Source organism: Pteronotus mesoamericanus, unplaced genomic scaffold (assembly GCF_021234165.1).
Source record: "Pteronotus mesoamericanus isolate MK-2021 breed Mesoamerican mustached bat unplaced genomic scaffold, CSHL_Meso_final contig_124, whole genome shotgun sequence".
Lineage (NCBI taxonomy): Eukaryota > Metazoa > Chordata > Mammalia > Chiroptera > Mormoopidae > Pteronotus > Pteronotus mesoamericanus.
The window spans coordinates 9,208,893-9,234,958 of NW_026555051.1; the positions used below are offsets into that span (position 1 = coordinate 9,208,893).

Consider the following 26,066-nt stretch of genomic DNA (forward strand, 5'->3'; position numbering starts at 1 on the left):
TCAAAGCACTTTGTAAATATTAACTCTTTAATCCTTCACACAGTCCTCTGATGTACGTGTAATCATTACCTTCATTTTACAAACAAGGAAACTGAAGCCCAGAGGTCTTTAAGTAACTTGTCCAATGACGCACAGCTATTAAGCTGAAAAGCAGAGATTGGATCCCAAGTAACCTGGTTCCAGATTATACGCTCTTGACAGATATGCTAGTCTATACTAAATTATTTAAGAGGTATCCTGACAACACAATCCAAGCTTATACAAAATGGTAGGTTGCAACACTGAGTGATTCCGCTTACAAATGACTGACAGCCGTGGAGGCATTATTAGCAAAGGAAGACAACTCTTCATAAAACCCTGCGTAAGACATAAACTTGAGAGGGGAAAAGGGACCATGTGCTTATTAGCCAATTAATCTAACTCTAGATGCCACCCACATCCCTTAGGATTTAATCCTGGTGGACCTTCCAGAAAGACTACGAACCTCTCGCGTTTTGGGGCAGAATGGCTCAGCCGCTGATATGTGGCACACTCCTCTGGCGCAGGAATGGCTCCCATCATAGAAGGTCTGAGGCCTTTTGGTGGTCCTACAAAATAAAGTGAAAAGGCTTTTTCGTTGTTGTTTTGTTTCAAAGAAGGCCATCTCTCCATTCTCAGGGGGCTGGTGAAGTCAACTATATCTAGGTCAACATCTTGGTCCAACTCCAGAGTCAATAGCTCTGGACACGCTGAAGGCAACTGGTAAAAAAGCAGCTTCAGGATGGTGTCTGGCTTCTCTGGCTCTGGGTTGGTGGCAACATATTTTCTCACAGGAATTAAAGTGTCTGTGGTCTCGTGGCTGTGACAGGATAACCACACCGGACTGCAGGTGCGACTCAACTGCAGGCTCAGGAGGGCAGGAAAAACACTTAAGAAGTCACCATGAAAATTCCCCATTATTGTAAATGTAAAGGACTGTACAGTGACCCCATTTATGTCCATCACCTAAATTTGACAATCTCCAAAGTTGTGTGGTATCTGCTTTATCTGTTAGCATCTCCATGGTTGCAAATCCCTGACTCTGTCATTTACTCCTTCTTCAGATGGACCAAAATATGTGGACTATTTCTACTGCAATGTCATTATCACATCTAAAAAAACTAATGTTAATTCCTCAGGATCTGCGGAATTAACATTAGATAGGATTCCATTAACAGGAATACATAGACCATATGCAAATTTCCCTGATGTCCTCAAAAGTGCCCTTTTTGCAAAAATGTTGCTTTGTTAGTTTTGGATCCAAATAAAGTCCTCACCTTGCACTGGACTTTCATGTTTTTAAATTGAGAGTAATTCTTCTCTACCCGCAATCTTATTTTTTATGCCTTTGACCTGAGAAAGCAGCATTTTGTTCTGCTGCAAATTCAGGAATTTCTCTCTCTGCTGCCTTGTTCCTCTACCCGCATTAATTAGTTCTGAAGTCTCTTAGTTCCACTTTTTTGCAGAAAGTTTTTGAATTCAAAACCCAGTGCCAGCAATTTCTCACCAGAAATTTTCAGAATAAGCCATTTTCTGAGTCCATTATATTGTTCTAAGTTTGAACTCATGAGTGACAAAGGGAAGAGCATCCTCATTTTCCTACAGAGGGGAGCGCAGGAGCAGGGCAGGGCAAGGGAAAGCCACAGGCAAGGTAGAGCTTAAGGCCGACTTCCGGGGGCAGGAGGGTGGGGCACACCACCGAGGAAGCTTTCCCAGTCCAGTTTACACAGCTGGCATGTCTACCTACCAAAGCTAACCTGTTCCTTGCACCCTGTCACATACTGACTCTGACACCAGTTGACAACAAAGCCACCTTGCTCAAAGATGAGGCCTCAGTGCTGTGGAGGAATAAAAACCCCCAACAGCACTGAGGTCTTAGTGTCTTAGAGAAAAGGCTACCTTAACCCTGAAGCAATTTCAGATCGGGGTGAAGAATAGGTCATGGCACCATGTATTCCAGCCCTGGCTTGATTTTGGCCTTAATGAGTCAAGTATTAGCAACACCTCTATTTACAACTGTGACTGAATATGAAAATAGGGCCATAAAACCTCAGTTACTACACCCTGCTAGACATCGATGTTACAACACCCCCATCTTATCTGTCCCTCTCTTTTTCCTCCATCCCTTCTTTGCCTAATTAATCCTGATTGCTCTGAACTTTTACCTTAAAATATAACATGTACTATTCATGCTTCACACTATACTATAAATATGTGATACTTATTATTTTTATTATTATCCTTAATCCTCACCCAAGGATATTTTTTTATTATTGATTTTAGAGGGAGAGGAAGTGGGACAGGGAGGGAGGGAAGAGGAGAGAAGGAGAGAAAGATCCATTAGTTGCCTCCTGTGCGCACCCCAACAAGGGGCTGAACCCTAAGTTTTCAGTTTCTTGCTCTTCCCCCTCTCCTTCTGGCACCCCTGATTCAGATGTTGGAAGGTTTAAAGTTGTCCCAGAGATTCCTTAGCCTCTCCTCGTTTTTCTGAATTCTTTTTTCTTCATTCTGTTCTGGTTGAATGTTTATTTCTTCCTTTTGCTCCAAATTATTGATTTGACTCCCAGTTTCCTCCCCTTCACTTTTGGTTCCCTGTATATTTTGCTTTGTTTCACTTTGTATAACTTTTACTTCTTCCTTTATTTGTGGCCATACTCAATCATTTCTCTGAGCATCCTGATTACCAGTGTTTTGAACTCTGCATCTGATAGGTTGTCTATCTCCTCTCGTTACTTAGTTCTTTTCCTGGAGTTTTGACCTGTTCTTTCATTTGGGCCGTATTTCTTTGTTTTGGCACACCTCTTACGTTGTAAGGGGCAGGGGCTTAGGTATTTGCAAAGGCAGGGCAACCCACTTTGCTGCAGTTGTGGCGCTGTATGTCGGGGAGGGGTCACAGAGGGAACAATGATGCTTGCTTGGCTCTTGCCGGCTTTCAGTCATTTCCCTGCTTCCCGCAAGGACTGGAGCCCTTCCGGTTGGTGCCCTGGTGCGGATTCCCCAAATGGGTGGGCTTGTGTATGTTCTAGGACCCCATGGGCCCCTCCAACAGACTCTCCTGAGAGACTGGCAGTTTCTTCCGCTGTGGTAACCCCCTTAGTTTTTACAGCCAGAGGTTCTGAGGCTTTATTGTCCTGGTAATAGAACCCGGGGGTGCATGGTTTGTCTCACTCACCAGTTGTTCCTCCTGGCTTATCTGCATGCAAATATGAGACCACCTGGTCCGCCAGCTGCCGCCTGGCCCACCTGGTCCACCAGCCACTGCCTCGCTGCACGTCCTCTCTGCCCCAGCTGCCCGTCTCTGCCCCTCCTACCTAAGGATGAATGTTTCTTCTTTAACTCCTTGGTTGTCGGACTTCCATGCAGTTTTATTTTCTGGCAGTTCTGGTTGTTTTCTGTTTTTAAATTGGTTATCCTTCTTTTGGTTGTGTGGGGAGGCAAAGTGTTTCTACCTATGCCTCCATCTTGGCTGGAAGCACCTTCTTCTTTTATTTTTAAATCCTCACCCGAGGGCATTTTTCTCATTGCTTATTTTTTCTTATTTTAGAGAGAGGGAAAGGGAGAAAAAGAGAAACATCAGTGCAAGAGAGTAGCATCGATTGGTTGCCTCCCATACACGCCCGGATGGGGACTGAATTCACAACCTAGGTATGTGCCCTGACTGGGAATCGAACCTGCAACCCCTCGGTTATGAGACAACAGTCCAACCAACTGAGCTGTACCAGCCAGGGACTACAGCTAGTTTCTTGAAGGAAGAAACTAGTTCTGCAACAGTGCCTGGGTGGGCACCTTTTCCTGATAAAGGGGACCCTTAATGGAATCTGTTCTTCCTTCCATCAAGAGACAGAAATGAAATCTACTCCTGGGTCCATGGTTAAATTTGCCTCAGGCTGGGCCTGATGGGAAGCTGTGTTCCAGCTTGTGCTGAGAAGAATGTGAAGGATCACACTTCTGGAAGCAACCTAGACCAAGGACAAGAGTTCACGAGTGGTGGCTGCTCTACTGACTTGTGAAAGTGACAAGTAGTGGCAGGCAGAATAAAGCCACACCCACTTCTATGCAAAGATATCTACATCCTAATACCCAGAACCTGTGAATATGTTATTTTACATGGCACAGGGGAACTAAGGCTACAGAGGGAATTAAGGGTGCTAAGCAGCTGAAACTAAAATGGATAGGTTATCCTGGATTAACTGGATGGGTTCAGTGTCATCACAAGAGTCCTCACATGTAAGAGGATGAGGCAGAAAGTCAGTGTCAGAGTGCAAGAAGGACTAAACCCACTACTGCTGGCTTTGAAGATGGAAGGAGCCAAAGCCAAGGGATGCAGGTGGCAAAGAGCAAGGAAACATTTCTCCCCTAGGCTTCGAGAAAGGAATGCAGCCCTGCTGACACCTTGATTTTAGTCCGTGACACCTATGTTAGAGTCCTACAGAATTACAAGATAATAAGTTTGCACTGTTAAAGTCACTCAGTTTGTGGTGATTTGTTATAGCAGCGATAGGAAACTTCCACACATGCTTATGTGGTTTAAGATACTGTTAACTCAGTTATGGCTTCTGCAGTAATAAAAAACTGATGATGAAGGTCTGCCCCTAATTCTTGCTTTAATTGTAACCCCCCGGCTCAGCAAGATGATTGCCAATTTCACCTCTCCATTAGTTTGGGACATTCACCAGAAAAGACTTAAGGGACTGACTGATCTGGCTGGCTCACCAGCTGTATCCCTCTAGACAGTCACTCTGATCTCTCTACACCTCAGTTTATATCAGTTTTTTTATATTTAAAATGGAGAATCAATACCACCCACCTTCTATGGACTATGGACAGACTGAAGGACCACACAAGAAGTAAGTGTTCAGCACTGGTCATCGCTCTTTATGGAAAATCCGCCAAGCTCAGAGCATGACACATGTATGGGCTGAGTCAAGGGTATCCAGCAAACTGCTCAAGGCTGTCAGGCAGGGATGTGTGCTAAAAGATGTTAGTGTACAAAATAAAAAAACCTGCCAACGGAAGAGTGCAGGAGACAAAATCATGTTGTACACTCGCAAACGAAATGAGCTCAAGACCAGGGAGAGAACGCTGGGTACTTGCAGAGAGAGGGGGAAGAAAGCCCAGAGAAAGACAGACTGGTTGGTTGTTTCTGGATGAAGACTCTTAAATCAGAGATAGCCATTTGTTAATCATTTTCCTATGAGGACATTCTGAGTTGCAAACAAGCAGAGGGAAAATACCTGTATAGCAGAGGCATGGCGCATGTCCACAAAAACCTCAGTGTGCTGGAGCAAGAGTTAGTCAGTTCACCAGTGAAGCAGGGGCAACTGCTAGCTGCTCATAAGAAGGGTGGTTCAGGGGAACTGATTGTACCACGTCACTTAAGATATTCAAACAGGCTCCTGGTCAAGAGGAGGCATAGGCAGACATACTTTGTCTCACTGAACAACCATAAAAAGGAACACAACGAACTTAAAAATAAAAATCACCTAGGACTGCCAGAAAATCACTCAGAAACACACCCAAAACTATATGGAAGTCAACAACTAAGGATTTCAAGAAGCTATATTCATCCAGATGGGCAGGAGGGGTAGAGACGCGGAGTTGGGGCAGAGAGAAGACGGTGTGGCGGAGGCGAGGCAGTGGCATCCCACATTTGCATGTGATGGATAAAAATCGGGGGACAGCTTGTGAGAGAGCAATCCCAGACCCTGGCCAGACCGTGCAACCCAGGGTTCTGGCAACAGGAAAATAAAGCCTCAAAACTTCTGACTATAAAAACCAGTAGGGTTTGGCATGGCAGGAGAAATGGCCAGTTTCTTAGGAGAGCCTGGAACATTCGCAAACCCACCCACTCTGGGAACCACAAGAAGGATAGCAGCAGGAGGGGCGCCCATCTCATATGGGAAGTGGGAAGTGACTGGAAAAGGTGTGAGTGTCAGGCAAACCCCCAGAAGTCAGCCAGCCATGGCACTGTCCCCTCTATGACGCCTCCCCCACACAGGGAGCCACAAAGCAGTGAAGCAGGTTGTCCACCCTGACGAATACCTAAGATTTTGCCCCATATAACTTAACAGGTGTCCTAAGACTAGAAATCAAAGCAGTTCTACCTAGTACACAGACACAGGCTGCAAAAATGAGGAGACAAAAGAAATATGGCCCAAATGAAGGAACAGAAAAGAACCCAAGAAAAAGGATGAAGTGATGCGGAGATAGCCAACCTATCAGACACAGAGTTCAAAACACTGGTGGTCAGAATGCTCAGAGATCTCACTGAATATGGCAAAAACATATTCAGGGGAAAAAAATTAAGGCTCTACTAAAGGAAATAAAGAAATATCCACAGGAAACCAACAGTGAGGGGAAGGAAGCCAGGATTCAAATCAAGAATTTGGAACATAAGGAAGAAATAAACATTCAACCGGAAAAAAATGAAGAAACAAGAATTCAAAAAATGAGGAGAGTTTAAGACTCCAGGACATCTCCAAAAGGGCCAACATCCAAATAACAGGGATGCTAGAAAGAGAAGGGGAAGAGCAAGAAATTGGAAACTTTTCCCTGAACTGGTGAAGGAAATAGACATACAAGTCCAAGAAGCACAGAGAGTCCCAAACAAGCTGGACTCAAAGAGGGCTACACTAAGACACATCATGATTAAAATGCCAAAGGTTAAAGATAACAAGAGAATCTTAAAAGCAGCAAGAGAAAGAGAGAGTCTCACCTACAAAGGAGCTTCCATAAGACTCTCAGCTGATTTGCAGGCAAGAAGGGACTGGCAAGAAGTATTCAAAGTGATGAAAAGCAATGACCTACAGTCTAGATTACTCTACCCAGGAAAGCTATCATTTAGAATTAAAGGGCAGAAAAAGTGTCTCCCAGACAAGGTAAAGTTAAAGGAGTTCATCACCACCAAGCCATTATTATATGAAACGTTAAAGGGACTTATGTAAGAAAAAGAAGAAGATCAAAACTATGAACAGTAAAATGACAACAAACTCACAACCATCAATGACTGAACCTAAAAAACAAAAACAACCTAAGCAAACAACCAGATCAGGAATAGAATCATAGATACAAGATCATTTGACAGCTATCAGCTGCTTGGGAAGGGGGAGAAGGGGGAACGGTGCAGGGATTAAGAAACAGAAATGGCAGGTAGAAAATAGGGGGAGATTAAGAACAGTATAGGAAATGGAGAAGCCAAAGAATTTTTATGCATGACCCATGTATGTGAACTAAGAGGGGGGCAAAGGGGCAAAACTGAGACAACCATAATAGCATAAATCAATAAAATATACTTAAAAACAGATATTCGAACAGGAGTGTGCATGAACAGAGACAAGTTCCATTTTTAGAAACCAGTATAAAGTCGCCGCTCTTTTCATTAGAGCCCAAGCTGAGGGAAAGGGAGCCTCTCAACAGCGAGTATGTCACAGCCACCTTAATGCCAGTAGGTCTACTGCTGGCCATTTACCCAACAGGCTATGTTCACACAAAGATAACAGGACACACGCATGTTAACTAAGTACATACACTTTATACTAATAGGAAGCTGAAAACAATCAAACGTCTCACTTAAGAGACCAACTGAAATAAGTCAGATATCCAACAACAGAACAGCGTGTAGACGTTGGGAAGATCATGGTGGGTGTCTGGCTGTAAGTGTGGAAAGCTGAGATACGATTAAAAGGGAAGACAGCAAGTTTTCTAAAACTCCTATAGAGTCACACAAAGATCGTTTTTCTTTGTGTTAAAAAATATGTAAATGGCATAAAATATAGATTGTTTTACAATGTGCGTGATTTAGTTAATGATGTATCTTGGAGACTTCTCTATATCCGTACCTATAAATCTACTTATTTGTTTAAAGTGATACAAAGAATGGCACAGATAAAACAGTGTTTTAGCTATTATACAATAAATGGGTAATTAAAAATGTTATAACCAATATCTCTGCATGAGCTCCCTTGTGCACGTTTCTTAAGAAAAGGAACTATATGGTCAATAGCCACGGACGTTGTCAAGTTTGATAGATAGAGCTCACCAATTTGCCCCTCAATGGGCTACAGCAGGGCACACACCTACCAGAAACATAGGAGAGTTTTGGTTTTTCCCATGTATCTTCTTACACTATCCACATTTGATTTTATTACAAACACATATTATTCTTAATACACAGACATGCATGTTGAATAGCATTTTAGTTAGAATGCCAAAAACAAAAGTATATAAATGGGTGGAGATGGCAGAAAAATCTAAGGCCAAGTAACCAATTGGTTAGAATAAAAGGATATTAATACCCTAGGCAATTGGCACAACTTTAAGATTAAGAGGATTAAGAAGGAGGCGCCTGGGTTGGTGCATATTTGTGTGAGCAGGCACATATGCATTTATGGGCAGTGCTGTCAAGGGCATGCATAGAAGTGAAGGGGTCAAATCCTAGGACATTCGGGTCAGGGAATCAGGGTGCAAAGGGCACTCAGGGAAAGGAAAAGAGTTTAATATTACAGTAGGGAAAGCAGGGGTTTGGGGCTCAAACAGCAGCAGATCAAGAAATGGAATGAGTCTGTTCTGTTAACCTGAAGGAATTGAAAGATTATGAATTTGGACCAACATCATTAAGATCCTCCCACTCTGATCTAACGAATGCCCCTAACTGCTCAGGGTGCAATAGGAAAGGAGAAAACCCAATTGATATTTATATCTCAATGAGGTAAAACTGCTCAATAAACAGGTAACACAGTTTTCCCTTCATACTATTTTTCATCAGGTCTTGATAAATAGAGCACTAGTGCAAGAACAACAACAACAACAACAACAACAACAACAAATCCTTGCTCTGACACAGGTGGTGAGTAACAATGTCTTGGCCTTAGTTTTCTCACCTGCAGAAGGGGATAACAAGGTCTGTCCCGGATGCAGCCTACTGCTGTAATAATTAGCACCAGGAACATAGTAAGGACAGTCAGTTCTACTTTCACTGGAAAGTATCAGAGACACTGGTCCAGGTCACCACATGAAGCTTTAACAAACCCTACTTATAGATTCACAATGTCCCACAGGATGGTTGCTCAACCACTGCTTTAGGCTACTCAGTAAACAAGGTACACATATCCTGATATGTGGCTAGAAGAATGCAGTTTGGTGCTTTTCTTAAGATTGCGAAATGAAAAAGGGGAAGACTAGTTGGAAAGGCATGCATTTATATGTATACATATTTTTTAAGTCCGTGCCTGAGGTCATGTTCATTGACTGGAGATGGGGGTGGGGAGGAAGGAGAGAAACATCGATGCAAGAGAAACACTGGTTGGCTGCCTCCTGCACGTTCCCAGATCGGAAATCGAACCTGCAACCTTTTGCTGTACAGAACGACGGTCCAACCAGCTGAGGCACCCAGCCACGGCAGCCATGCGTATTTTAAACTTTAATGAGACAGAATGCCTTAAAAAAAAAGTTCTCACCATCACCACCAGTAATAGGTATATGAATGTTATTTATCCGGTGATACCTGGATAACACCTGACCTGTGAGAAAAGCTCAATATTTTCTTTCACTTCAGAATTACCCAGAAATAACATCTTTACATTCAGAAGACCAGATATAACCAGATAATAAACATTAATATTTTACTGGGCAGAGGAAATTGAGCAGGGATATCAAGTACAAAAGCAATGGAAGAAACCACCACAAAGATGACAAGGTATTTTTAAGTACATTTCAAAGATCATCAGCATCAATGACCAAAGGAACTAGGAAAAAATTACACCAAATTACAGGAAGAGATGAATGAGGTATTCTGAATTAAAAATTAGGGCACCTCTCCTCCCCAACTACATTTAATTTAGAAGTCTGGTAGAAGCTGGTGCTCATCACCACTCAGTCACCCAAGGGTGAAATTCAGGGGGAAGGACGCATAAAAAGGAGCAGATACTTGGTTTTCAGAACCCTTCTCACTGTATCTTTGTTTCTGTTACAATTTTAGGTAGTAGTATACAAAGTGGCGTTGAGGGGAGTCAAGCTGGGGAGAAGTGATGTTAAATAAAGCACTGGCTCAAATGAGGGCAGCGGAGACAGGGAAGGGGACGAGGCGCTGCAGGCAGGCACCGGCAGGACTCGGAGGCTGTGCGGGGGAGCGGCGACTCCGAGGCACTGACCCTCGGGGGAGGTCAGGGCACGGTCGCCGACTTAGCAACTCACCACATAAAAAATGGGAAGTTTGGGAGGAGTGTGGACTCAGAAGACAATCAAGGGGGATAAATTAATCTTAAGCAGGAAGTGTGAGGTATCTTTGGGACCTTGTCCGGCAGCCAGTGTAGATCTTGAGGGAAAGGGCAGAGCTGCAAGTCTATGTGTGAGGGGTGGCTGAGGTCACAGGCTTTGGAGACTAACCCAGATTCAAACCCCACGGGTCTCACTTACTAACAAATAACCAAATAACAAATAGCTGAAGTTTCTTCAGCTTTGAAATGGGGAAAGTACCTTCGTATGTGGTAAATGAGGACTGACTTGCAGCAACTACTAGAAACTCAAAAATTGAGTGCTTATCAGCATTTTTATTAATAGTGAGGATATACGGTGATGTGATAACAGAACTAGGCTACAGAGCAAAACACAAGAAGAGTTCTCCTCCCGGGGTGGGGGTGGGGGGATAGCTGCCCCCCACTTCCAGGACAGCTACCTGCAGGAAGATGATGACACGGATGCAAGTAACAGGCAAAGAGAGGTGACATTCTAAACTGTGAATGAAAGAGATGGCCTGGAAGCTGCAAGAGAACTGTAAGGGTGTAAAATAGCAGCTGGCAGGAATGGAAGAGCTAAGCAAAGGTTTCTTGTTGTAATTCTCCACCATAAACTCCAATTTCTACTAAGAATCCAAGCCATGCCCAAGAGGTTGAGACAATGATGATGTCATTGACATCAGTGAACACCTGAACCTTCTGGGCCAGCACCTTAAAGGGTGTGAAAGAATAAGTCCACACATCGCATCTTAGGGGAAGCCCAAGGCAGGGCTGCTTCTTTGGAAGGTGGAAATAACCTGACGTAATCCCTTACCACTGTGTTTACAGCGGGACTTTCCTGATGAGTAAGCCTGCATCACCAACAAATATTCACCCAGCCGCCAGCTCCTCCTGATTCTGGAGAGAAAATAATTCTCTCCAGGGGACAGACATCCAAACTCTTCGGGATCAATCCAACACCCTCCCTTAGCAGATGAAAACACCAAGTGACAAAGGAATTTGGGGGCAGACCCAGGAAAAATTTTGGGTGTTCTCAGTTCCCAACTGGGGCTTCTTCTACTGCATTTCTTCAAGCAGAATCAAACTGGGGACCTCAGAAACAAAACGCCAACGTGTTGATGGCATTTCGCAGAGAACACCTGGCACTAAGAATTACACTCTCCTTTTATTAATCTTAATTTTTTGGTTGTATTTTTCTCACTGTAAAAAATAAAAAAATCTTTATCTGTAAAGCATTCCTGATAAAGGACACTATTAAAAAGCAAAACTCTCAACCTTATATACTCACTGATGTTGGTGCTAGCTTCACCTTGAGATATTTCTGATAGTGAGGCACTTTAAGGGGTCCTATTAGTCTGCGCTTTTAAAAAACTTAATATAATGGGAGGCACCTTTCCCGTTTACAAATCTAATTGTTCCTCTTCAAAAGATAAATTTTTATTTATTGACTTTGAAAAAGAGAGAGAGAGAGAAAGAAATATCTTGTAGGTGCCCCGACTAGAGACTGAGCGCACAACCTTGGTGTATCTGGACAACACGGTAACCCACTGAGTTAGCCCGCTGAGGCCTAGCTGTTCCTCTTAATACATGTCTTATAAAATGGTGAATTGGACTCTTTTAAATGATAATAATTATGATGATGGTGAAGGGGAAAAAAGTCATATGTGGAAATTGCTGGCATTCCCTGCCTGTGTGTGCCTTGCCCGGCAGGGACAGTTAGCAGTAATTTAGGGTGAAGGAAGACTATATAATTGGTCTCCCACAAGACAAACGAATTTGTGGAAGTACTCAACAGTAACTGGGTTTGACAACGGAGGATGTGTAATAGAAGGAAAACAGGAAGAGACAACAAAATGCCTCTTGCTCTGACAAAAGCAGTCTTGCAACAATGGCCAAAGTGTCACTAGAAATTGCTTCTCAAGCACATACAATGGGCTAAACATAATTTATTCAGTAAACGGTGTTGGGAAAATTGGACAGATACATGCAGAAAAAAATAAATCTAGACCACCTTCTTACACCACACACAAGAATAAATTCAAAATGAATTAAAGACTTAAATGTTAGACCTGAAACCATAAAAAATCCTAGAAGAAAACATAGGCAGTAAAATCTCTTGGACATTGCTTGATGCAACATTTTATCTGATGTAACTCAGGCAAGAGAAACAGAAGAAAAAATAAACAAATGGGACTACATTAAACTAAAAAAAGTTTTTGCAAAGCAAAAGAAACCATCAACAAAATAAAAGACCTATGGAAAGGGAGAACATATGCACCAATACATCTGATAAAGGGTTAATATCCAAAATTTATAAAGAACTTAACAAAACTCAACACCAAAAAAACGAACAATCCAATTAAATAAATGGGTAAAAGGAAACTTACTGTGGCCCAGCTGCCTGCAAGTTCTTGGTATGAATACACACTTCTTCAGAGAGGACATACAGATGGCCATCAGACATATGAAAAGACACTCAATGCCACTCATCATTAGAGAAATGCAAATTAAAACTGCAAGAGATATCACCTCACACGTGCCAGAATGGCCTTCATCAATAAATCAGCAAACAAGTGTTGGTGAGGATGTGGAGAAAGGGAGACACTTGCACTGTTGGTGGAAATGCAGACTGGTGCAGCCACTGTGGAAAGCAGTATAGAAATACCCCCGAAATTAAAATAGGATCTGCCTTTTGACCCAGCGATCCCACTTTTGGGACTATATCTGAAGAAAACACAAAACACTAATTTGTAAGAACATAAGCACCCCTATGTTCATTGCAGTGTTATTTACAACTGCCAAGATATGGAAGCAGCCCAAGTGTCCATCAGTAAATGAGTGGATAAAATACCTATGGGACATTTACACAATGGAATTACTACTTGTCTATAAAAAAGAAGAAAATTTTACCCTTTGTGATAGCATGGATTGACCTAGAGAATATTATGCTAAGTGAGATGAAGCCAGAGAAAGAACATGATTTCACTCATATGTGGAATCTAATGAACAAACTGAACTAATGTGCAAAACAGAGACTGACTCACAGATGGAGAACAGATGACAGCTTTTGCGGTGGGGGGGGGGTGGTGTTACTGGATGGAGGAATCAAGGAAAAGGACTCACGGACAACAGGGTGGTAATTATCGGGGGGCAAGTGGTACAAGGGGGATGAGTGGTAATGGGGGAAAAACAAGAGACTGAATAACAAGAAGAAATCGCTTCTACCCTCCACTTTATGATGAACTGGGCAAGTCATGCTTTAAAAGCAGGGTGGGTAGAGCTTTCCAGATAACCAGGCTGAAAGTAAAAACAGAAGCCAAGTAAATCCACAGTTATGCTTCTAAACTTTGAGATTTTGTCTCAGAATTTGATGGGGCCCTCGCCATGCCACAGGCAGGGGAATAGACTATGGTTCACTTAGGAGGTGTTTTTCTTTCTCCCACTCACAGTCTTGCTACAGTTAGTTCCCCACAGGTGACACTGTGACAGCCAGGCAAACCCTGCAGAGACAAGGGTTGGTACCACAGGAGAAGAACCCCCAAATACAAATCTTGGAGCAACTCCCTTATGAGATCCTTTTAAACCATAAATAACCTCACAACATTCTCTTAGGACAGACGGAAGGCCAGGTGTTCCTTCCCTAGTTCAAACGACTGTCAAGAGGTGGAACAAGCTCCCCTCTTAACCAACGACCTATGGCTGATGATGGAGGCCGCCACCAAGGTAGAAGAAATGAATTAATCTAACTCAACACGGCGAGAGGCAGAAGGCACTGGGGAAACTTCCTGCAACCAAGCCACCTGCAAGTTCCTTTAATTTGTAATTCTGGATTTCTGAAGAACACAGCACACGGAGCCCAGAACCCAGGGCAAGGCAGAGTCAAGAAGTCTGTTGCTGCGCAGTAAAAGCGGGAAAAATAACAAAAACAGTTGGTATTCTAGACCTGGGTACATTTTGTTTTCTAAGGCTGCCGTAAATACACATGAAAGATTATTTTCCCTTTAAATATTAGCTCTGTCATCGCATGTCTAAGAAACAGATGCAGGGGCTGACTACGCACACCCAGAAATACCTGGAACCGCTCCCCTCCCACCTGTGTGCCATCCTGCTATTTCCAGCCAGGCGCACCCAGGAGCCCCCTCTTCTCGTGCCCAGACATTCAGCTTTTCAAATGCTGTTGTGTAGCATGGGGGGCAGGGGGGCGTGGATTTGTTTTAGAAGAGAATGACCTACTTTCCTAAAAGAGCTTCCAGCCTGTCAGACTTGTTTAAGGGCATATTTCATTTTTAGAGTACAAATCTAATGTTTTTAAAAACAATCATACACACCAGAGCCACCTATCACTCGTCGATCTAAGGCACGCACAGAGCAGCTGCTACGCTGGGTTGGCGTGTTTCTTCTCCCCTCTGCTGGACAATGAGGGTAGAGAAAACCACATGCTTTGGTTCTGCCATCTATTAATTACAAACAGCCATATTAGTCTATTCTGATTCTTTCTTTATTAGAAATTTATGTTAGGGAGCTTAAAACAACCCTTTTAGCCTCTGAAGACCACTTTAGGATGAGACTATTTTTGCCAAAATGACATGCTGGCAAAGTTATAGCAACAGGCCAACGTGTATGGTTTGAGCTCAGTCCCTGAAGAAGAATTCAGGCAGAGTGCATGGGGAAGGAGCTAAGTGATGTGGAGTTCAATCCTTGATTTTGAAGAGAGGACCAAGGGCCCCCTGGGCAAAGTGTTTTAGCCAAGGCCAAATCGGAGCCAAGACAAAGCCTCCTGACCCAGGGCTACTGCCACCCCAGCTAGGCCGTAACCCACTGGGAGGCTCTGCGGAACGCTGCGATTCTGTCAAATGAGTGGAGGCTGTGGGTCTGGCTTGGGAACCTTGGGCTACAAAAAGCACAGCCACTAGCTCAGCATTCTGTGCTGGCTGACATCGCCAAGGGGAGTTATCAGTGCCTGCCTCAACACACCAAAATTTACTTTATTAAGAAAGTGTCCTATCATTACAACACAGGGTGTTACTCACACGGCAAAAAGTTTTGATTCTCTTCTACGAGACTTTCGAACATACGTTGAATTCGGTATGTGCCTAAGCATGGTTAACTGGAAACTGCATGGCTCAAACTGTGGCTGTATCATTTAGAAGATGCCACCTAATAGCAATACAACACAAGCCACGCATGTCATTTAAAATTTTCTAGTAGTCACATTTAAAAGTAAAAGAGAAAGAGGTAAGATCAGCTTTAATATCTTACCTAACCTAAAATATCCAAAGTGTTATTATTGCAATATATACTCAATATAAAATTTGAGATTTCATTCTAAATGATATTCCTTTAGTGATTCTTTTAACAGATCTTTCCTTTTTTTTGTTGCTAAGTAATGTTGACTATGAACTCCTTAGATCAACATGCCCAAAGCCACAATAATGGCACCTACGCAGAGGGCAGGTAAAATACTCTAGATCCCACAGAAGGCACTTGCTAGTGATTTTGAACTTTCAAGGTAAGACTAAGAAGACAGTCTATCCACAGAGCACATGAAATAAAACAGATACCAGAAGATTTTAAGGTCACACAGCTAAGAAGTACCAAGATACAACGAAACTCGATTTAATGGCAACACTTGTTCTTTATTCTCTCTCTTTATGCCCCAATTGCTTTCTTGAAGGAGCACATGTGGAGAAAAAAAGGTGGGAAATTCGACAGTGTACAGTTACACACTTAAGTAACAAATTAACACCAGGCTTAGTGCCCAAGTCAGCCTTTTCTTTCTAGTATTATCTAAAATATTTTATAAATCCAGATCATTCTGAATATGGAGTTTTATACTTTGTTTTATTAAACAACCATATTACAACCATTTTCTTAAACTATTATCTCCAAACACAGAGACTCTGACAGCGATGGAGATTTTGAGGAAGATGTCCCCTAAACACACACTCTAGCCTCCCTCACCCTTGAAGTAATCACATTCATTCAATCACTCAGAAAACTACTGACGTGCCCTGGCTGCCTGGCTCAGCTGTAGAGCATCGTCCCATACGCCAAAAGGTTGCAAGTTCAATCCCGAGTCAATACAACATATCCTTGGGTAAGGATTAAAAAAAAAAAGAATCAAAAAATACTGACTGAGCAACTACAGGCCAGGCAGTGCTGTGGGTGTTAGGGATAAAGTGGCAAAGGGAACAGACAGGGTCTCTGCCCTCACATGGTTTACATTCTAGAGGGGAAGACGGACGATGCCTACATAATGTCAGGTGCTAAAAATCCCATAGGAAAAATGACAGGGGAGGAGCATGTAATGGTTTTAGTCTACCCCTGTTATTTATTAGGTTGAACCACATGAAATTGCCAATATCCAACCATTTCTAATTTATAGAACAGCCAACTTCATATGGATCAATCTGACAGTTTCATTTCATTTGGAAACAATCAGGAATGCTTCTAACGGACTACAAATTACAACGAATCCCTGAAAAGCAGAAGAAACACAGAACTAGGCTGGATAAACTTCCTCCCATAACAGGAGACAAAGGAGAGGCACTGGGTATAGTAAGGTCAGAGATAACGGACGGAAGGAGCAGAATGACTGACTGAGGTGTGACTGAATGGGGGACTCCGGCAGGAACCACCAACCGGTTTACACTCCCTGGCACTTGTCCCTACCTCTGGATCAGGACGCAGAGCACAGTCACCCAGCTCTATCCAGAGCACCCTGGGAGCACCAGGAATGGGGCGGGGCCGGGGGGGGGGGTGCAGGGAGAAGGGCAGGAATCCACACCAGACCCTGCCTTTCCCTTGTGATTTCGTCGACTACTTCTAAAGGCAGAAGCAGCTCAGGATCTTGGCAGCCTGTTACTGTTTAATTTTTTGTGTAAAGAAGCATTATATATTACTTGTGCCGGTAAGAAAGAATCCCTAGCTCCTGAGCCAACTATGGATCTTAACATAAGGAGAAAACAACCAGACAGTACACGCCTCCTGATAAGACGTAGAGGATTCCTGCCAAGAATTTGAACCAGGTTCTGATCAGGACATCAGAGCTAACCACTGATTTTTGGCAAAGACAGGAGACAGCGGAAGACACTGAATGACACTTAGGGATGCAATCAGTAAAATCCAGCTTGTGGGGAGTCCCCAGGAGAAGAAAGGAAACAAGGGGATGGAAACCTCTGGACAAAGAAGCTTCTTAACACACTCCTGTGTGTAACCAGTGGACCTCCTCGGGCCCTTCCTTTGATAAACCAACTATAAAAAGAAAGTATGTGAGACGATAGGGAAAAGGAGAACACTGCCTAGATACCTAATACCGAGGAAACATTAAGTAACTGTTTTTGTTTTTTTAAAGAATCCTTATGTTTTAAAGTTACAAACTGCAGTGAACCTGGGAATTAAGGACGTGAGAGTCTATGATTATTATTCTATTTTGTATTTGTTTAAAAACTCCCCAAATAAAAAGCTTAAAACAAGTCTGTGGGTCCGTCCCCGCCTCCCCCAAGTCCCCACACATTGCTCGTTTGGGCCAGGAATGACCTTACCAGTGCCTAAAGCATTGTAGATGGCTGCTCACCTGTCGATGAACTGATCAATGATAACGATATCACCGGGCTGAACCTCTTCCCTCAGGGAACCGCAAGCTGTGGTCACTATGACATGAGTACAACCCTCCTCCTTCAGAGCCCAGATGTTCGCCTGATAATTGACTTTTGAAGGCATGATGGTATGCTGCCTCCCATGCCTGCAGGAAGAAGAGCAAATATGGTGGGTGAGACGGTAGCACATTTGAATTCCGTTAGAAAAGAAAACTAATTTACAGTAGTGCCTTCCAGCCCTTTCCACCAAAATGCTTTCATTGGCAGAGGAAAAAAAAAAAAAAAAAGAGGCTGGGTGATAACTAGCCAACTCTAAAGCGCAGGCTAGCTTTACATTCTGTGTATTCATTTTCCTGTCAAGAGCACGTAATAACTCACTTAGAATTCCCTCTCCAGGAAGATGTATTGTGTCTACTTTGTGGGGCACTAAACACCTCCCCCACATCTGAGGCATCTGTTCTTACATGAACCATGACACAGAAAACAAAATGCCAATAAAGGACAAAACAGACATAAAAACTCAAGTTTCCAGTTGATTCTCTCCATTCCTTCTGTCTGATTTCTGAAATTAGTTATTGAAATGTTTAGGATATGAGAATTCCCTGTTTATGATGACATTAGAAGATTTCCTCTGAGAAGAGATTGCCTCCTGCATGACCCATGCTGGGGGAAACAGTGCCCCTCCTTCACATGTTGAATTCCCACCCCCTAGCACAAGCAGAATGTGATCATATTTGGAAACAAGGTCTTTAATAGCGTAATCAGCTCTGGCTGGTGTGGCTTGGTGGATTGAGCACCAGCCTGCAAAGCAAAGGGTGGCCGGTTCGATTCCCAGTCAGGGTACATACTTGGGTTGCAGGCAAGCTCCCCAGCAGGTGGTGCGTGAGAGGCAACCACACACTGATGTTTCTCTCCCTCTTTCTCCCTCCCTTCCCCTCTGTCTAAAATAAATAGAAATCTTTTAAAAAAGGGCAATTAAGTTAAAATGAGGTCATTAGGGTGGGCCCTAATTTAACATAAATGGTACCCTTAGAAGAAGAGAAAAGCTGGACACAGACACACAAAGAAGGCAGAAAACATGGGAAGATACAGGAAAAAGATGGTTATCTCCCTCCGGCCCGCAGAAGAAACCAATCCTGCTGACACCTTGCCAGCAGGTCGATCTGAGACTGATTTCCAACCAATGGGAGGCAGCAACGCTACTGGCAGTCAGGCCCATGCTGGGCTCCACCCTGACAGCAGAGACCCTCCTGCTGGCCTTGAAGGAGAAGGCTGGTCTCATGAACTGCCTGCCCATGGGGAGGGTCACATGGAGGAGGATATGGACAGCCTCGAGGAGCCAAAGGCCTTAGTCCTACAACCTCAAGGAACTGAATTCTGCCAACCACCACGTGAGCCTGAATGTGGGTCTGGAGCTCCAGCTGAGAACGAACCCTTGACTCTGCCTTGTGTCAGTCTGAAGAGAGGACCCAGCTAAGCTATGCCCACACTGACTCCTGGAAACTATGAGATCATGTGCGCTGTTTTAAGTTGCTAACTTTGTGGTAATTTCTCATGCAGCCATAGAAAACTAACACATGTACTTTCTGGATGATGTGTTAACAAATGCTTTTCTCCCTCTACAATCTAGAACTGCACTAGACTTGTCAAGGACACGTGGAAACCACAGGGGAACACACTTCAGGGACCAAACCCACTTCCCACAAACTTAAACTATAGTAATATTCACAAGCGGTCATGAATGAAGTGCTTTTTATCTTGTTCACTTGGAGGAAAAAAAGAACCCAGAAGAAAACATTTCTTCTTGCAGCTAGAAGGAAAGGAAACTAGAGCTTCAAGGTTAGTCAAATGCGCCACTCACTGAATTGTTACAACTGCCTCCCAGCCAAAGGGGTGGGGGGAGGCCTAAGGCGGTCTAACAGACCCCAAGACCCTAAGTGGCAAGTGAAAATGACCAAGATGCTTGCGCTCCACCAACACACAAAACTCCTTCCAGATTTTAAGTTAAATTTAAATTCTCCTTTAGCAGAAACACTCAAAAAACTTAAAATACCTTACCTTGCAAGGAGGACGCAATCAACATTCTTTATCTTCCCCAAAATTAAGGCATCAGAAGGCTACACAGAATGAATAATGGTTATGATTCAGTGATTTCAAAACATACATAAACAATTTAAAAGCTGCCACTTCAACCGTTCAACCTTGACAAGATTCATGGTAACTTGGAGTTTGAAGATACACTCTAAAAAAGTCAGAGTCTAGATGTGATGGATAATCACTCGATAAGTATTTCCTGAGCCCTTTGCAAGCACAGAGATTCATGTGAGTCAGAATGTTGCCGCAGGTGCACGGGGTAGGTGTCGTTTAGGGAGACCTATTTGTAGCAGGCAGCCCAGGGGACTCTGATAGCAGACTGGTCAAAAACAGCTGCTTCAAGGTATCTGTCAGGTGTGAGAAGGAAGCGGAGAGGGGAGAGGAGGCTGCCAGGGGATTTAGGAACTCCGCACTGGAGCTGTTTGCTCTGCTAACCAATGAGAAGACAGCCCTGGGTGCCCTGAGGTGAGGGAGGGGAAGGACCTGAGAACCAGGGGGTGTAAGAAAAAAGGTTAGGAAGTGAGCCAAGCTTACAGGACAACTTGGGGGACATGAGGCCACTCTAAGAAAGTGACTGAAAAAGAGGGTTTGGTTGGGATTGGCAGATGCACGGATCGTCACAGCAGGATCAAAGAAGTGCAATGTCTAGAAGTAACACTGGAATAAGGAAGCAGACACCGGCACCCGAGCTGGGTGACACGGGGTTGGGAGAACAAACAGCCCACTTTTAACAGAAGAGGAGGCTTTTATTTCCAGTGCAGTTATGCAGTCATGTTATAAATCCCCAAGACATCCTCCCACCGTGGGCCAGGGCTTACTTTACAATGTTCCCTCCCACAATCTATTTCCTAAGTTAGTGTGATGTGACCTATCTGCTCTAAATCAGAAACTGATTTAAATACTTTAAATGCAGAGAACTGAAGGGTTCAGTTGCTATGTCTAAAAGGAGTGGGTGGCTTCTAGGAATATAAAGTGAGAAGTAACCTGCACATATTCAGAACAGGAAAGTGCAAGACACCCTCAGAGACACTGTCTCGGCTGGCAGAGCCCACTGACAGGATTCTCAGCCTGGGGTGGGTGGCCCTGGGCAGATTAGACAAAAGCAATTATAGAATTTTCTTTTAATTGAAAAATCAAGCCAGCGAGGAGAAAGGAAAAAGGTAGTATGTCTCCATTAACTGGGTGTTAGTGTTTGGGGATTAGTATTAACCTTGCCAAATGGAGTATCCACATATTTCTCAGTTCTTCCTTCTAAGATTTCTGGATCATCCAGGCCTGTTCCACCAATTATTCCAATCTAAGGGAGGAAAAAAAGCATCATATTTGATCAGTTTTCATTAGAAACAAAATCTTTATTTTAAGCAAATTCGTTTATTCATATGCTGCTCTTCTCCATTCCTGCTAAGCCCTAGTTATTTTTTAAAACCTGAAATGACTGAAAAACATTCATTCAACACACATATGAAGGCCCCTGTATTCCAGAAATAACCAAAATGTGGGTCCTCTTTTTGAATATTATCATATTCATTGCTGATAATTTAAAAAATTAGTACTGAGGGGTACTTTAATTAAAGAAAAAAAAAATCAAACTTAAAAATAAGCAAATATAGTTGCAGAAAGTACTCTCTAACCAATTTTCTAGTCCCTACTAAATGGGCTATAGAATAAGCAATGTTCAAAAGACTGCTGGGATTGAAAATATCCTGTATAGCCACTTTGTAATGATTCCTCCCCATGGACCCTTTAGATAAAGAAACAAGACAGCGCGCGGGCTGGAGTGGCTCAGCTGGCTGAAGCGTGGCCTCCTACACCGAAGGCTGGGGGTGAGACCCCTGGCCAGGGCACTCACCGAGGCCGAGGTTCCACCCTCAGGCGCAGAGGGGAGGCGACCAATCAATGTTTCTCTCTCACATTAATTTGCTTCTCTCACTCTCTCTTCCCCCTTCTCTAAAATAGACATATTTAAAGAAACAAGACAGATTTTCTTTCTTCCCTGTGCCACTAAATTCAGAGCTGTAAGGGACCACAGAGAAAGGAGTCTGAAATAGCACGAAAAGTTAGTCTCATTATATTTAAGAAATCCAAATGTAACTCTAAGTTAAATTCAAAGTAGTTCTAATTAAAAAAAAAAAAAAGAAAAAATTTCAGCATTGCATTGCATTTTCCAGAAAACAACGGAACAGTTTTTGCCTTCAGGGACTAATCAAAGTTAAAGACACCAGGTACTACTGTCTAGACCTAATCTAATTTTATGACTAAGAAACACAAACAGGAACAATTAAAAAGATAACTAAAACATTAACTAGCCAGTTAACTAAAAATTAAATAAATGAAATTGTAGGGGAGGTTCCTCCCTAGGGCAATGCAGGAGCCCCACTTTTAGAATCCCTGTCACAGCACCTTGCAGATCTCAGGCCCTGCCAGTTGCTGAGTTGTGTGGCTTTTGGGGAGGGCGACCCCCAATTTTAACATGAACCTGAATGGTACACCCCCCAACGGGAGATCCACAAGCCACATCACCCGGCTCCTGGAGGTTCCACCCTTTCGAGGTCTGAGCAGAATCCAGGACAGACTGAGTGTTGTGTGGCTCTGGAGCAAGGGAAACTACACCCACCTCCCCCAGCCTGATTGGCACATCCCCATAATGGGAGATCCACTATCTCAGTCCTCCTAACTAACCACTGACCCTGCCCTGTTGAGCTTAGGTTCCAGGCAGAATCACAGAATCTATAGAACCTTGGTATTTAAATTATCAGCCAACAGCCCTGTCTGAGTAGCTCAGCTGGTTAGAGGTTGCATGTTCTATTCCCGGTCAAAGCACATAAAAGATACAACCCATGAATGCATAAATTAATGGAACAGCGAAATCACACTCCCTCTCTAAAAATCAATAAATAAAAATTTTTAAAGATTGTCAGCAACAGGCAACAAAGATGACGATTTACTAAGAAACCTAATAGAAACTGACCTGAACATTTTCTTTTAATGAAAAGCTTTAAATCTATTGTCACATGAGGAAAATTTCCACTAAATGGGAGAACGTAGCTCCTTGAGGAAAAAAAAAATTCATGAGTTGAGGGTTAACCGAACATCTGAGTACTTTTCAGATCAGGTTAATAAACTAATATATGTTAATATAAATGAAAATGTAAAATTAATATACAAGGAAAAATGGTTACCTCTCTGGCCCCCAGTTTCCTAAAGAAATAAAAAGTCCACAAAACAGAAAATAAGGGTAATTTGGTGAGATTCTGCTGAAGAACTGCCTGTTACGTGATTTAGAACTCTGTCCCAACCTCCTCAAGTGGTAAAACCATTTTTTGAACTTCCATGCCAACCCTGTGTCTCTTCCTTGTTACAATTTAACATAATAGGTAAAGACTAGCCACTTTGCCACATTTACAGTTTTCAAACCAACAGAAATGTCCACTTAAGTTAGTACATTCGAATCATGCCCGTTCAATATAAGTTTAAAAAAAATCAGTTTTATGCAATCCTAACCCATCCTCTGGCTGGCTTCTCCATTTTATCTTTCGTTTCAAGCACCTGTGAAGCACCACATCTTAGAGTGGACTAGTAACTAACTGTCTGGCACGTGTCACCACAGAACTGAACTGCTGACTCTGAAGTTACTTTTGGTCTATTCTTCAGAGATTCTGCCACTGATGAAAACTTACATCTTTTATTTTATGACCATTTTGACTTGGCTGTTTCGGGGTGCTCCCTGGGCCCTGGCACCTCACGTCTAGACTCTCAGACCCATATATACACAGAACAAACTCGACTCTGTTTTAAAATCCTGCTCTCAGATAAAAAAATGCCAATAGGGATTATACTGAAGTTCAGTGCCCCTGAATCCACCCTCAGCACCCCAAGCTTCAGTCCACACCACAATGGCTACGTGACGACCTTGCATTAGGTAGCTAGCTGGTCATTCAGCCCTTAGCAAGGAACACGCAGTACTGGTCATGAATGCAAGAGCTACTGCTCCCAGAAAGGCCAGGATGTGGTCTCTGGCCCTGGAATTATCTACAGAGGAGTCCATCCAGTCACCCAACTCGGTCTAGTTGTTTATGGAAACATTTTAACTTACAAGGGATACAGAACAAGTGTAGCAATTGAGCACTGCCACCCTAGGGAATTGAATTTCTAACCATTTTCCTGCAGCTGCAGATTGAGGCCAGCAGTGCCAAGATGTGGCAATGTCGCCACCTGCTGGCTTCGTGGCAAAGTACCACTAGGACGAAACGAAGCAGGGATGGCCTAATTCTGCAACTTCTAAATTCAAGTCAACTCAATACCAGCCTTGGTAATGCTTTCATTTAAAAAAGGAAAGAAAAAAAAGTAATGGTATTTCCCTAAAGATTGTGGGTTTGATCCCTGGTTAGGGCACATACCTAGGTTCAGGGTTTGATCCCAGGTCAGGAGAGGAGGTTGAGTGCAGGAAGAAACTGATTGATGTTTCTCTCATGTTGATGCTCTTCTCTCTCTCTCTCTCTCTCTCTCTCTCTCTCTCTCTCTCTCTCTCTCTCTCTCCCCCCCTCCCCCCCCTTCTGTCCCCCAGTCTCTCTCTCAAAATCAATAAACATATCCTCAGATGAAGATTAAAAATAAAAAAAGGTAAGTGTATCTGAGCTCTTACATGTCACAAGCACTAAGGAGGTGCTTCAGCGGCCTTATCTCATTTGATCTTCACACTATTCCTATAGGACAGACCTTATAGTATTACACCCATTTTACAAACTTCAAAAGGGAAAGCATAAAAATTAAAGACTTGGCTAAGAGCAAATCACAAGAAGCAAAGCTGGAATAGGAACCCTGGTCTTTCACACTTAACCACTATGATGTGCTACCTTCCAATATCCTCTGTGATTCTTTATAACATCATACTCTATTAGAAAATTTTTGTCTCCATCTTATGAGAAAACTGATACTCAGAGAGGTCAAGTTCTGGGCCATGGTCACAGAGCTAGCTTAGACACAGTGACTCTGGGTGTCTACATGAACCACCTCAGAGGGCTGGGGGACTCTCCCTCAGTGATCTCACACATATTCAGGAAAACTAGGATGGATCTTCCCAAGCCTCCGGGGCCAGAAGCATCAGCCGTCGGTCCAGGCAACCCTCAGCTGCCTAGGAAATGTGTCCCAGCACTGAGATGGAATTTCTGGGCCAATTCCACCCCGCCAGGACTTCTTCATTATACAAGATAAAGTTCTGCATAGGGATCTCCGGTCAATCAAGGTCATTGCCAGATTTTAACCGCTAGTTAGTTCATTCTACACTTCCCAGTGACAGCCATCAAGCTAGTCTCCTTAAGAGGAGAAGGTTTGACTTCCTGAGACACTATGAGAGCATTTTATTTAACTAAATGTTGGCTTACTTGGGCAGAATGTTTACCTACAGCAATGCTGCAAGGGCTCATACTACCCCTACCCTGTATTTCCCCTGGTACCTGGACCCAGGAGACTTCATGTACCCCACTTGGTCCCAGGAACCACACACCGTCACTGACGCCTGGACAAACCACTTAAGAAACTCCAGGATGGCACTCTCCAAACACCAGAACCTTGAGCAGTTGCGAGTAGCTCCTACGAAGGAGGTGGACTACATTTCAGTGTTCACGCTCATGAAGCAAGAGCCAGAGCTTGAGCCGGCAGCAACCCCTGATCTGAACTTTTCAGTCCCTCAGCTCTGGCTGCCACTGACAAGTTTGGCCAAGTGTAGCTGACAGAAGCCTCCTTATGGAGCCAAACTGATTTTGAGGCCTCCCAGGGCCTTGAAAAAACCCTAAGTCCAGCTGTATGGAGAGAAAGTGGCTAAATGTCTGTCTGGGAGGCCTATTCAACACCAACAATAATGTTCATGGAGAGAGCTGGTGGCTCCACCTCTGACAAGAAAAGCCCAGTGTAAGACACCCCTGTGGGTGACTGTTATGGGCTCAACTGTGCCCCCCGGATCTATATGAAGTCATAATCCACTATTTTTGGAAATGTGACTATTTGTGGAAATAGGCTCTTTGAAGAGAGTTAAATGAAGTCTTGGGGGCGGGGGGGGGGGGTTATCCATTATCACTGGCGACCTTTTAAGAGACCAGGACACAGGCATGCAGAAGGAAAAATCATA

General features: G+C 43.4%; 1 protein-coding gene across 1 annotated transcript in view; it reads right to left on the reverse strand.

Moving 5' to 3' along the window:
* The window catches only part of MTAP (methylthioadenosine phosphorylase), a 54,144-nt gene that overhangs the window by 11,672 nt on the left and 16,406 nt on the right, over positions 1-26,066 (reverse strand). The window contains exons 2-5 of the mRNA XM_054588167.1: positions 21,153-21,239; positions 19,907-19,965; positions 17,827-17,994; positions 485-587 (exon numbers count right to left, since the gene is read on the reverse strand). Of these exons, the coding sequence (XP_054444142.1) occupies positions 485-587; positions 17,827-17,994; positions 19,907-19,965; positions 21,153-21,239 (417 nt within the window). The remainder of the gene's footprint in view (positions 1-484; positions 588-17,826; positions 17,995-19,906; positions 19,966-21,152; positions 21,240-26,066) is intronic.